Genomic DNA, 12,939 nt, shown 5'->3' on the forward strand with positions numbered 1-12,939 from the left:
GGATGATTATTGTTTTCATATTTTAAATTTAAACTTTTATTGAAGTGATTGTCATGAATTCTCAAACGACATCCATCATACATAATGATGGCACAATGTGCCACACTTTTCAGCCGCAGTTTATTCATTTTTCAGTTGTTACTTTTCATATTTCAGTAATGAATGAGCATCTTTAGTAGAAACATGTTTTCATATCATAGTTATATATTTCAAATGTTTTCTTTTGTCGTCCGTTTGAAGGATAACGTGTAGTGTAAATGTGCGATGTGAGATCCTGCACAGTTAAGCAGCATGATTCATTCAAGAATGTCATTAAAAGTTTCAAATCACTTTGTTTACACAGTTTTTGACGTCAAGCAGTTTTCAAATTTCACTTAATATCTGGGTGTTTGTCAGTTTTAGACATTTTCGGTTAGTCTGAGTTTTTTTTCTTTATGTAGTTGACTAAGAAATGAGTCACCAGGAACATCCCGAGTGTGTAAGTGTTCTACCTTCTCCAGTCCTGTTGTATCATCCTCGATCTCTGCAGGTAAAAAGATGAGCATGCTCACTTCCTCCCCGCTGTAAGGCATCTCTAGAATCTGTCCAGCAGAGGGTGTCAAACATTACTGCACATAAATCTACTGATACACATACATTGCAATCACTCAGTCTCTCAGTGAAATCTGATTATGCAGTGATTTATATCAATATGATAAATATGATGGTTACTTTGCAGTTTGCTTCTTCGATGAAGGTACACGCAAAGTCTTCTTCCTGTTTCATCATCTTCACAGCCTTTGAGTCATTCTGAAGACAAAAGAAATTACATTTGGCCTAAAAAAAACATTTTTTTAATATATTCATTGAAATATTTCTTGGATGCAAAAGTGAATTAAATGACTCTGAAAATGAAAGAGACAAAAATTTGCCTTTGAAGCTGTGTGTCATGAATACTTATTCCCAGTCACAGATGTATTCTCATGACTTTTATTAAAGTACTTTATCTCACACTGGCCTTAATGCAGTCTCACATTAATAATTTAGCTCCTCATCTTTAAAGCTCCTCCCTCTTGAGGCCATTTTGATTGGCTGTCCCTCTTTAACAGAGGCAGAGGGGCCAATATCTGACATCTCACGCAGAGGTAAGAGCAGAAAAACTGAAACCGATCCTTAGAGCAGTCTGAAATCTGAGCTTCGGCTCACAGATATTACTTGTATATTTGCTCATGATTTGAAACTGTCCATGTTGACCAACCACAACTGCAATGGTATATAGACTTACAAGGTTATAGTTCATAGTCAGTGTTCTGTTTTATGAGCACTTTACCTTCTTGAGCCAAAATTGAGCATCATAAGTTTCAGACCACGAGAAATCTTTAATCCAGCTGCCTCTGAAGTGGGTGCAGTGAACAACACCAGCCTGGTCAGTTCATTCAAATCATCTTCATCCACCACCTCTGTGATGTTACCTGGTGAACAAAGTAAAACCAAATGTAAACATTGAGAAGTAAAGCCTCCAAGACTGCAGCAAAGTTTTCATCCACAAATCTATGAAAACATGATGGACCCCACACTCTTTCAGCCTTTGTAGGCTAGAGAAACATGATGAGTTTTACAAATGCTGTTTAATCGAAGTATATTCTCTGACTATTGGTGAACCTGAAGATATTATTCATCAGCACAACATGTGAATATTTAGAACAAGTAAGGATGCAGAGCAATTCTGGCTAATCACTACAGCACACATGTAACAACTCATTATTGAAGTACTTCAAATTCTGCTTTTTCTACACGAGATAAGATAAACGAGGTAAGCAGGTAAAGTTACATTCATGTGCTGTTCCACAAGATGGCGCTCCTCTCTATAAATTCCTTCATACACACCCTCAATGCTCTGCATATACTTGAGCTTAGCTTTCAGTCAAGGTCAACACATCTGTATCTGGATGTAAACAAGTATTCTGGTGCCTGGCAGCCACCTTGGAAGTGAATGAGACTACCATTAATGCTATGCCAGCACAAACAGGCAGGGAGCCAAAAATGCTTTTCATAGAAAGGAAAGAGTTAATATTAAAATCTGATGGTATTTTAAGCTGTGCTGTAGTCCAACTTTCACAGAACTCATTAAACTCAACTGCCTAAACTCATATTGACCTAAGACATTGGGACAGGACGACTTGAGATAAAATATCAAATGAAGATACATAAACAAGAAGATTAAAAATATATGAGAAGCAGCAGTGAGTGGGTTGGCTGAAAAGAAACAAGTAAACAGAGGACTGTACAGACACTGAGGAAGGTGGTTCTGGGATCCAGAGATCACTGCTGAAACAGCTTGACCACTGTGGGTTAAATCAGGAATAACGGTGGAAGGAGCCCTTTGACAAACCCTGGTCATAGGTCTGTAAAGCTTTTTCACTCTTTAAAACTATCTTAAGTACATCTACCATCACTTCTGAACACCAGAAGGAAAAAAAAACATGTATTCAGTATTTTCATGGTATCCTTACAGGTGCACACTCCTCCCCTTAGAGGGACTAGCAGGAGCAGTGAGTCCTGCTTATGAAAAACATGTGAACTTGAACTGGACATTAGATGAAGTGATTGTGTGTACATGTGTAAATGTGATCCACCTGGTGTGTGTTGCTGCACCCAGTTGTTGACATCAATCCTGACCTCTTCAGACCTGGTCTTGAAGTCCACAGACTCCAGCTCTGTGCTGTAATGTTTCTTGCTTGTATTAAGAATTCCTGAAACCACAGACGACACATTTAAATTGACTCCAGCAAAGTCTCTGACATCACTGATTCTGATTTACTTCAGGCTGGCATATTAAGAAAACACAGTTATAATCACATGATCACACATGCCTCATATGAGTAACACACTACAGATTCTGGTCAGTCAGAACCATTGAGGAGCCAGAGGAGTACAATGAGAGTTTCTACTTTACTTGCTTACATGTTGACCTGCTGCTCTCATCATCCTTCTCTACAGAACTCACAGCATTTCTGTCTCTGCCTCTCATTGACTCCAAAACACACGAGCTCATGAAGAATCACACTCTACATAAGAAGAAGAAACAGACCTGAGTAAAGGGGCAGGACTTCTCTCTGTACAGTCTGTTAGCAACAGTGAAGGTAAATCGAGCATCTGTCCTGTTGAGTTCAGTGAGAAGTTTGGCAAAGCTGCTGTGAACATCACCCCAACAATCCCCAGTTTGCAAGCACTGTGGACAAAACACATTAGTGGATTCAAAGAAGGACTCAGAAGGAAAATACTGGACTGGATCTAACAAGAAAGAAAGAAATCAAACTAACTTTTGATTTCTTTCTTTGTTGTTAGATCATTTGTTAGCGTTTGTTTCCTCTGAGTGCCCAACTTCTTCAACATACCCAGGGAACCTTTCTGTTATCTGGATTCACTTAGCCTGACATCGGCAATAAGTGCTCACAACAGCCCTGCGTTTCCATCTTCACTATCCAATAAAAGGCACAAATAACAAAAGACAGACCTTACTTTGTCACAGCCTAAAGGAGACACAGAAATCACTTTAGTTTCTCAACAAACAAAAGTGAAATTAATTTTATTGATCGACAAGGTTTTCTTAGTATGTGTTTCACTCTCCTAACCTCTTTGTAGTAACAGTATGTAACTGTAACCTTCTTTTAAAACTTTCTGAGTGTGTGAAAATGGGGAAAAACAACAAATTGTAAGCTGTATTCAAGCTCACTTTGTGTCTTCATTCATATCAGGCTGGTCCCTACATGACTGTGGTAACTCAGCTTCCTACAGATGAACAGACAAAGACTGTATCCACACAATGGAGCTGTTATTATTTGTGTATTTCTCAAAGTTAGTAGGAAGACTGTTTGTGCAGCATTGATCCCGTTGGAAAGATTTTAACTTTCTGTCAATAAATCTCAGAAAACTGGTTTGGTTTCAGTCTCAGTTTATTTTTCCACATTACTCTGGAGTTACTTTGCTCATTTATGTTGTCATGTTGACTTGAGTTTAGTTCATTTAGCTTCTTTTTAGGGTCCAATATCATCACTTTTGTATGACTCCCTGTGCCCTCATGTCTAACCAGCTCAGTCGCTCACATTAGGTTTCAGACTATAATAATATCACACTGATACACTGGAGACAAGTCAGGGTCATTTATACAGTTATAATGGTCACAGTGGTTTCCAGCAGCTGCTCAAATTAACACCAGAGCATCCTGCATGTGTTAAATGAGTACCACTACAATAACTATTCTGCACTATAATTTTAGTGTTTGTGTGTGAGCGTGTGTACCGTACCTCTGACATCTGTGTGGCTGTGTTGCCTCTGGCCCCCAGCATCACCATAGCCAGGGCTGAAGAGATGCTGAACGGGGAGAAAAAGATGTTTCCCGTCTTGTTGTTGTTGCTCAGCTGTTTGAACAAAGCCAGAGAGAAGGCACTGTTGGCCTCTGACAGAGAGATTGCAGAGCCCATTGTTTCTGGGGGCGGGGGTTGCAGAAAGGGGGCAGTGAGTTGTTTAATGCACCAAGCAAGATTAATTAAATCTAACTGAGGTTCACTTTACCTAAAAACTACAAAAACTATAATGGCTGTTATTCAGGGTTTTTGTTTCAAATGATATCCTACATGGTGTGTATGTAGATTTAGTCACAAAGCTTCCAGATAAGTGCTGAAAGGGTTAGCATTACTCTTTGAGTGCACATGGAAAAAAATCTACAGTATAATAGGATTACAGTTACAAACAGAAATGTAAATATAGCATATAGTACATTTGGAAAAACTGAATAAAGTTACTTGACTTAGCGACACGCACTTTTCTTTCATCTTCAGATGGTGAGGAATTTTTCTGGCTTCTGCTTGAAGCGTTTTTGCTGTTTGTTTGTTTTTTACCCGGGATGGGGGGCCCACATGACCTAAATGTCTTTGGGAAGTATTGTCATTGTAGCTGGGATAGGCTCCAGCCTCTTCATGCTCAACAATCAGAGTGGTTTGTATTGAAGCATGCTGCTACAAGCCCAAAACAGCATTAAGGGCAATGCCAGTTGCTGGCACATTTTGTTCTCACTAAGAACTGAACTGCACTTTTCATTTTCTTTACAGCCACACAGACAAAATAAATACATAAATAAATACAAGAATGCTTTCCATGGTTCAGTGTATTACTGCTAATCTTTGTGTTTAAAAAAAAATATGTTAAAATGGTTAAAACCAATTACAGTGAGTTAACTTTACTTTATTTCTCTCGTTATATTTTTAAAATGAAAGAAACGTTTGGGTTTCCAAAGCTAGTTCCCAGGTGGTATAGATAGATAGAGTATAAACATACAGGTGAACCTCTACATCATCTCCACACCTAACAAACTAACAGCGTCCAACACAAAAGTTAACACTAAGCAATTTCATTTTGTACAAATCAAGCTAACTTTTTTGAGTTTGTTGTCTATCTGACCAAATGCAGCTTTCTGAACCATCTTTTCAACGTCCTTATACTTCTCACCACACTGTGTTTATGTGCTAAAAGAGAAATTCCTTTTAACTAAAAACAATTTTGAACTATAATTTCACCAACTCATCTACACTGACATTTTATAGAGGGTATAGCAACTGTGGCAGTTTGACTTGAAACAGTTGTAATCTGCTCACAAAGTTGCTAAACTGAAGAGGAAGCTCAACAACAGTGAGCTATGATTCTTAACAACGGTGCCAAAGTGATGGAACTATAAAGGCAAGTTTCCTTCATTATGTGCAACTAGTTTATTTTTTCCTTTTTCTATTTATACCGTACTGCATACCAGAGGGCTTAGTGTGTATAATTCAGGTAATTACATGACAAAAAATCTTTACTTTAAAAAAAGAAAGTATCTTACATACATTATTTTCAAGTTGTCACGGGCTAGCTAAAACCTGTAGCTATATGTGAAAGAACAAAACTAAACTTTCTTTTACATCATGATGTACTTGTTTATACGGGCAGTAGATCACAAATTCAGGCTCTAAACGCAGGTTGATATGAGTTTGTTATATGAGAGCCTTATCTGCAACAAGGCTGTGATATTATTTGACTTACTTGCTAAAATCCTTCTGTTGATTTTGGTTTCATTTAGAGTAGACTGGAAATGATGCACAAGGCATCTAATTTTTAATGAAATGAAAGCATGCTGACAGACTACATATGCCATTGATGTGATTTTTATTTCCCCATTGACTCTTTATGGACTTGACACACCTGGGTTAAAGTATCACACAATTACAAATAACACATTTCACTGTCATTTTACAGACACAAAAAAATCAGTTACCAAACGTACTATATTGTGCTACATAATATTGGACTATATTCACTGAAGTTTATCAGGCAGTATTATGAGACAAAAATTCCAAATGTGTAATCTGTAATAGGTTCAAATGTTGTTTTTTTCCTCCGTATTTATGACTGGCTAAAATGCAACAGCAATAATAATTCATCACAATACATGTTCACTGTCTCAACATTCATATAGATCCTCTCTCTTATCACTGACGTCATCTTCTTCATTACAGGTTTTTAGAGTCACTGAAACACAGCAAAGGAGATTTTTCTGGACGTAATGATCAAAACAAAGCTGCTGTTTATCTAATATATTGTTTGTTCTGGTGAGCACTGACCTGTGGTGTGGATGTGGGCCTGCTGTGTTTGTCTCCTTCTCCTGAGCACCAGTAAGACCACCAATAAGACCAGCAGGAGCAACAGGACCACACGAACTACAGTTGAGACCATCAGCATCCAAGGAACTAAGAGAGAAAAGATTTTTGTCAAATATGCAAGATAGAGAGTGGCTCTGCATGAATTATTGGCACTTACTATTTCCTATCAAGACACACTACAGACAGGTCACTAGATGAATTTACAGTAGTATATGTATGTAGTATACATGCATATATTTGGACTGTTAGAGGGAGCTGGAGCACCCACATAAATTTAATACTATACTTACATTTAATGATGACAGTAATGGGTGCTGTTGCAGTAGAATTGAATGTCTGTGTGGACACTGTGACTTCATACACACAGCTGTAGTTGCCTTGGTGTTCATACTCAGCTACAGGGAAACTAAAGGAGGCTGAGTTGTTGACTGCTGGCTTGCTGTCTGTGATGTTGGAGTCAGAGAAGATGAGAAAGAAACGTCCACTGGAAAATCTGGAGTTAACGGAGCAGGTGAGGACAAACTGTAACCCTGGTGATCTCTGCACCTTCAGGACCCCAGACCAGACCTGCACTAGGAGAGGTCAGGGAGATGCTGGGTGTCTGCAGTCTCACTGGGGAATAAAAGGTACCAGGATTAAGAAGGGAGCAGAATCAAACAACACTTAGTTTCTTGTTTACACATTCAGCAGTTATGGTGCAGCATTAACATTTTTTTGTTATGTTTCTTGTGATTTGATGAATGAAAGAGTGAACTATTCACTCTTTTAGATCTTTGCAAACTTCAGATTTGATTCTTTTGTTGCTAAACGCTCCACAGTCTTCAAAACTAACTTCTAATGCTGTCTGCTTGCTCCTTGCTACAGTGGGAGCATTGAGAGCATTTAGTGAAAATGGAAGATAAACAAAGTTAATAAAAACTATAGAGTTACAGATTCAGCCTTTAATACATTGTTATTATATACAACAATTAAATATGTTTAAAACTACGATTGAAAACTCTTTCAATAACTTTGTTACAGTTTAACAAAACCAAGGATCTATGATAAAAATGATTTGTTTTTCTTACCAGTAACAGAGAGTCTGACTGAATCACTTAATGGGAGCTAAATTCACGACGTGAGCCTCTTTTCTTATACTGACACTGGTACAATCCTCGTTATCAAGTCCACGTTAGGAATATTGAAGGTAGCAGAGTTTGTGTTGGAGGTTTGGCTCCTCGTGAATGAACCCTGAATTTGACTCAGAGTGAACGATCCACCTAAAACCTGAGTTGAGACTGAACATGTGATTTCAACAGTCTGACCCCAGGTCACCTCACCAACAGGGCAAATGGAGATACTGGGTTTTGGAAAACTCACTGAAAAATATCAACATATGAAAGCATTATCTCACCAGGTTACTGATTCTATTATTGAAAGAAGAGAATGAAACAAAGAACTTGGCAAAGTGGATTTTCTTCTTACCAGTAACAGAGAGTCTAACAGAGGAAGAGTTGAACCTTTGACTTGTTTTCATGTACTGACACTGGTACAGTCCATCATGATCGAAGTTCACATTATGAAGGTTGAATGTAACAGAGCTCGTAGAGGATTTTGACTCTGACTGAATGAGCCTGAAGTCTTCTGGAGGATAAAGTTCCACCTGAGAACTTATCTGAGACTGAGCAAGTGATGCTGATGCCTGACCCCAGGTGACCTCATTACTGTACAAGGAGATGGTGGGCTCTGGGAGGGTTTCTAAAAATGATGTAGTTTTACATAAGACAGGACACAGTCAAGTTAAGATCAGATATCTTAGTGCCTGTTGTACTGGCTGATAGCTTAGCTGATACCATTTTATACATCCAGATGGCAAATCTTATTTAAGGAGTCCTATTTGAAAACCACTCTGCAGCTGACTACCAGCCCACTTCTTTCTTTTCATGCTATATCTGATTTAGTGTCTGCTGGCAGTTATGTGCAGGACTGTTAGTGCTGGTTACACTACCTCCAACTTCTGATGTATACATAGAGAAACATGAGGGAGGTGTGCTCACCCCTGAATACCACAATAATCTGTACTGCCTCCTTCTCTTCTCCAATACACTGCTACTACTTGGTTTCTCTCTGGACAATTGGGGGGGGATGTCCAATTTTAACACCACATATTTTTAGGATCTTTGGGATGAAATGATGATTATTTTTTTTGAAGAAGAAGTCTTTAAATCAGTCTTTAAGTGGCATTTAAATGAGGAGTTATTTACAGGCCTTCATAGTAACATCATTAAATTTGGTGTGTTTAATTCCCTCTGAAGTGGAAGTTGCTGTGTGCCCAAATTGAATTAGATGAAATTGCCTTTAAAGATATGTATTTTCATTTTTTTTTACTGGACAACACTGTTTAAAAATGTTTAACTAAGAAACTTAATTGGTTAAAATAATATATTTCAATGATCCAAATGAGATGTTATCTAGTTAAATATGCACTAAACTGCAGACATGTTCAGAAGACAAAGTGTAGTAAAACAAGACATTTGAACATCTTTTCATAACTGGGAAAGTAAAATATGATGGAATAAAAGAAACCAGAATCTAAGTATTGATTAGTACACAAAAAAAAGTTATTATGAAGTGATAAAACCATATACTTCATGCAAAAGTTTCTTACCTGAACAGACGACGCCAGCATCCTGACCATGGTTACAGTAATTGTAACTAAGTGGGGTGGCGTAAAAACAATTATCTAGAGAAGTTTCACTTCCTGAACAGCCCACATACTGCGGAAGGCATTTACTCTACCTTGATCAAAATGATTAGACCACTGGGTCTGCAGCGCTATCCCACAGCCCAACTCTCTACAGACCACCTCAGCATCTTTTAAGTCCCACCAGCCATCATCACAGACTGTTCCCCAGGAGTGACGTAAAGAGTTATAGATTTCAACTCTTCCAGAGCACCGAGTGGACCCAGATCCAGCTAATCTGATCTGACCTATGTGGAAAAAGACAATATGAACTATATTGCAAAAAAGCCTTTAAACTGAAAAAAATGTAAGTATGACAGGTTAGAACAGACTGACCTGCAGAAGGTGAAGGTGAGGCCACGAGATAAGCAACTATGGGAAAATGAAAACATAGAATATGATCACAACAGTTATTCAGGCTAAAAATACTGTAAGAAAAGTTGTTGTAAAGTGATGAATACTTAAATTGATAACTGTGTCTGAAATACTTTTTCATACTGTCTCTACAATAAAGAAAAGCATTAAACATTATGGAAATCTGTTTTACCGAGGATCAAGAAATGAAGCACTCTCTTCTCTCTGCCCTCCATGACTGAGAAGAAAGGCTGCTGCATCATGTCATTTATCAGAACAGAAAATTCAACTAAAGCCTGTGGTTTACAAAAACACTTCACATTGGTTATCCTTCTGAAACACTTCTCCTTTTGATTTCTTTCTTTCGTTTTTTCTTACATGAAAGTAACAGAGCAGTAATACTGAACAACTCTGAACTTTAGAGCACCAAAAACAAACTGCAGCACTCAAACAACACATTTACCAGTCCTGGGCTTAAAAATACATACAAATATTTCCCTTTCACATGGACCTGATTTTTTTTTTTTATGTACATCTGTGTGCATGTATGTGCATCAAGAAAACCGAATGTCTAGTGTAATCGGAGCACTCGGTGCGGTGACTCCCACCACTGTGTCTTCATGTGTGGTGTCTCTGTCCACGCCAAATTATAACAGAGGTGGTTCAGGCATCTAATCAATGCCTTCTGTACACCTCGCTAAAACGTAGTTCTATTCGATTACTCTGGAACCGGAACTGGATGTACATCCCAAAAAACTGAACTTAGGAACTGAAACTGAATGGTGAGAAGTGAAACTGAAATTATTCAAGAGCTACATTTTTAAAGGATAAAATAAAGTTTTAAAGCAAATGAATTCATTTTCAAAATATAAAATTCAATTTCAATTTAGTGACGATAATTTTCAAACCAATACATTGAACTTCAAATTAGGCTTATTCAAATTCAGTTCTAAAAAGCATTTATTCAAGTTACAATTCAGATTCAATCTGAACAATTCAAATTTGAATTTAACTTATACAAATTCAGTTTCTGACAGCACAAAGTTCTGCCCATAATCATTATTACTGGGACAGACTATCAATTTCCTATTTAAATAAGAGTTGCCTGATTTGCATTCTGTTTTATTTAGATTTCACAAAGCATTGACACTTTTTTTTCAAATGAGTTTGTAAATATTTGTAATTGGGAAGGTAGGAAATATAGTTAAAAAAATCACTTCTTGAAATCAATTTAAGAGTAATCACGTATCATATAATATCGTAAGACATCATCTTCTCAGCAGACGTGTCCATAAATGGATGGATGGATTATCCTTTTGTCCAATTTTGACTTTTTGTGTTAGACATGCATAACCACTCAGTTATGTCATCTAAAAAGGGAGAATGCTCGTGACCTCTCTGGAGCGCTTGAAAACTGAAAAAGTGAAACACTCCTGACGTGCGACTTTGGAGCATTGTGTAGATCACTCTTAATGTATTTACTACTATGCTTCTTACTCTTCAGTATCACTAACAGCAGCTGACTGCCCATTACATTGTGCAACAGAGCAAGCTTAATTAAGATTTTTCTTCTTTTGTCTACTGTCAAACAAACAGACACATAATGTAATATTTAGATTAACAATCCAAACATTTAAAACTTTATTGTACTGTATGCACTACAATTTAGTGGTGTTCAGTCAGAGCAAGGCAGGCAGGCAGTCCTTGAAATCTGAAAATCCAAAGCAATCTATCGCCTTTCATCTCAAACAGTGTTTTATCACAAAGCTTCACTCATGCCTGTTTAGATTCATCCTTTACAATCAGACCCAACCAAAATACACCCCACACAATAAAATTATGACTTATCTTGCATAAATAGGCTGTTGACTTTCTTCACTCGTTTCAGGTATTACCTGCAAAATAGTTGCATGTTTAATCATCTGGGAATTTACCCTGATTTATTTATTTATTTAGAAAGAGATCTTGACCCCCCCAATGTTTAGAGCTTAGTAAGCAGACAAGCACTCTCATTTATCAGTGTAACAGATAAGTTGTCTCTTAATAACCTCCTCGACTAACCTGTGATGTAAGAAACTTTAGTATGTTAATAATGAAAGTTTTAATGATGGAGAGGGGAAATCCTGCCATGTCCACTGTAATTAAACAGGCTAACTGAACAGCTGGAAACTCCACAAACACTTCTTCTGAAAAATCATTTAGTGGCTCAAATACAAATTACAAAGTTTAACGAGCTGTTTTGTAATGACAAATTCTTAATTTTTAATTGATTTGCAATCCTCCTGATGATACATACAGTTAACTATGTAACACATCACAACTGACAATTCTGTAATGCAGAAAACCCAACTGTTCCTCTCCCTCTTGAGAAACTAGCTGACTGAAACATCAGTTGTTGCTCTCATGGATACACTTGTTCCTAAATAATATACACTCATAACTAAAACAAGATGTTTAATTCTTGAATAGTTATTTAGTTTTTCCTTTTGCCTCTGTATATTTGCCATGCCAAAATTGCCAAAGAATCTTTTTTTGGTTTCCACAGGTAGTTCACAGGCATGAGGTGGTTTGTCTCACAGTGTAACTACTTGAGTATGCATATGAGGGCGCAAGTACATTGATGTAATTGTACTATCAGTTGCCAATGACATCAAAGCTTTACTCAGAGCTCACAAATGATATTAGAGAATGACTATGACAATGTCTGGCACTTCACGTACTGTAGTTTACAGTACCCAGCCAAATCTTTCAGAGTGTGAGAGTGAGACAAAGATAGAGTGAGAGAGAAACTAACATGACTGACTACACAAAGGGAACACAGGGGAGGACACACAGAGGAGACCTAGACAACCAGAACATGAAAGAGAACCAGCTAAATTAAACAAGTAACTAAAAATAATAAATGTAAATGATTAACCTAGGAAGTACAGGGGGAAAGGACAAAGGACAAGCTGGAGAAGAAATCAGAATAATCAGATATAAATCCAGCAAATCAAGAACCGTTTCCTCATACCTGATACCTGAAGTCTCACAACATGCTCTATCATTATGTTCTGAGAATCTATCTATCATAGAGATAATTACTTATTTTTTTTTTTTCATTTGAAGGAGGCAGGCCAGTGATGAATGAGAGTAAAATGCGAACAAAGTCTATAAGGAAGAAAGCAGTAATAAAAGACCAGAAGGTAG

The 12,939-nt window shown here is 37.4% G+C and overlaps 2 protein-coding genes and 1 long non-coding RNA gene across 3 annotated transcripts; all 3 read right to left on the minus strand.

The window, feature by feature from the left end:
- Positions 1-543: 543 nt before the first annotated feature.
- Positions 544-1,385, minus strand: LOC109200768 (uncharacterized). Its single transcript, XR_003217839.1, has 3 exons — positions 1,310-1,385; positions 712-789; positions 544-581 (listed from the first exon to the last, which is right to left on the minus strand). It is a non-coding gene; the product is annotated as an uncharacterized LOC109200768 (long non-coding RNA).
- On the minus strand, positions 1,385-4,875 carry LOC109200773 (serpin B8-like). Its single transcript, XM_025904591.1, has 4 exons — positions 4,287-4,875; positions 3,071-3,211; positions 2,616-2,732; positions 1,385-1,451 (listed from the first exon to the last, which is right to left on the minus strand). Exons 1-4 carry the CDS (start codon positions 4,461-4,463, stop codon positions 1,416-1,418), a joined length of 471 nt encoding a protein of 156 aa, XP_025760376.1. The 5' UTR covers positions 4,464-4,875; the 3' UTR covers positions 1,385-1,415.
- Positions 4,876-8,280: 3,405 nt separating this feature from the next.
- On the minus strand, positions 8,281-10,816 carry LOC109200769 (scavenger receptor cysteine-rich domain-containing group B protein-like). Its single transcript, XM_019356383.2, has 5 exons — positions 9,944-10,816; positions 9,733-9,768; positions 9,453-9,644; positions 9,322-9,368; positions 8,281-8,411 (listed from the first exon to the last, which is right to left on the minus strand). The coding sequence occupies exons 1-5, from the start codon at positions 10,011-10,013 to the stop codon at positions 8,325-8,327; spliced, it is 432 nt and encodes a 143-aa protein (XP_019211928.1). The 5' UTR covers positions 10,014-10,816; the 3' UTR covers positions 8,281-8,324.
- Between the last annotated feature and the right edge of the window lie 2,123 nt (positions 10,817-12,939).

Source organism: Oreochromis niloticus, unplaced genomic scaffold (assembly GCF_001858045.2).
Source record: "Oreochromis niloticus isolate F11D_XX unplaced genomic scaffold, O_niloticus_UMD_NMBU tig00002599_pilon, whole genome shotgun sequence".
NCBI lineage: Eukaryota > Metazoa > Chordata > Actinopteri > Cichliformes > Cichlidae > Oreochromis > Oreochromis niloticus.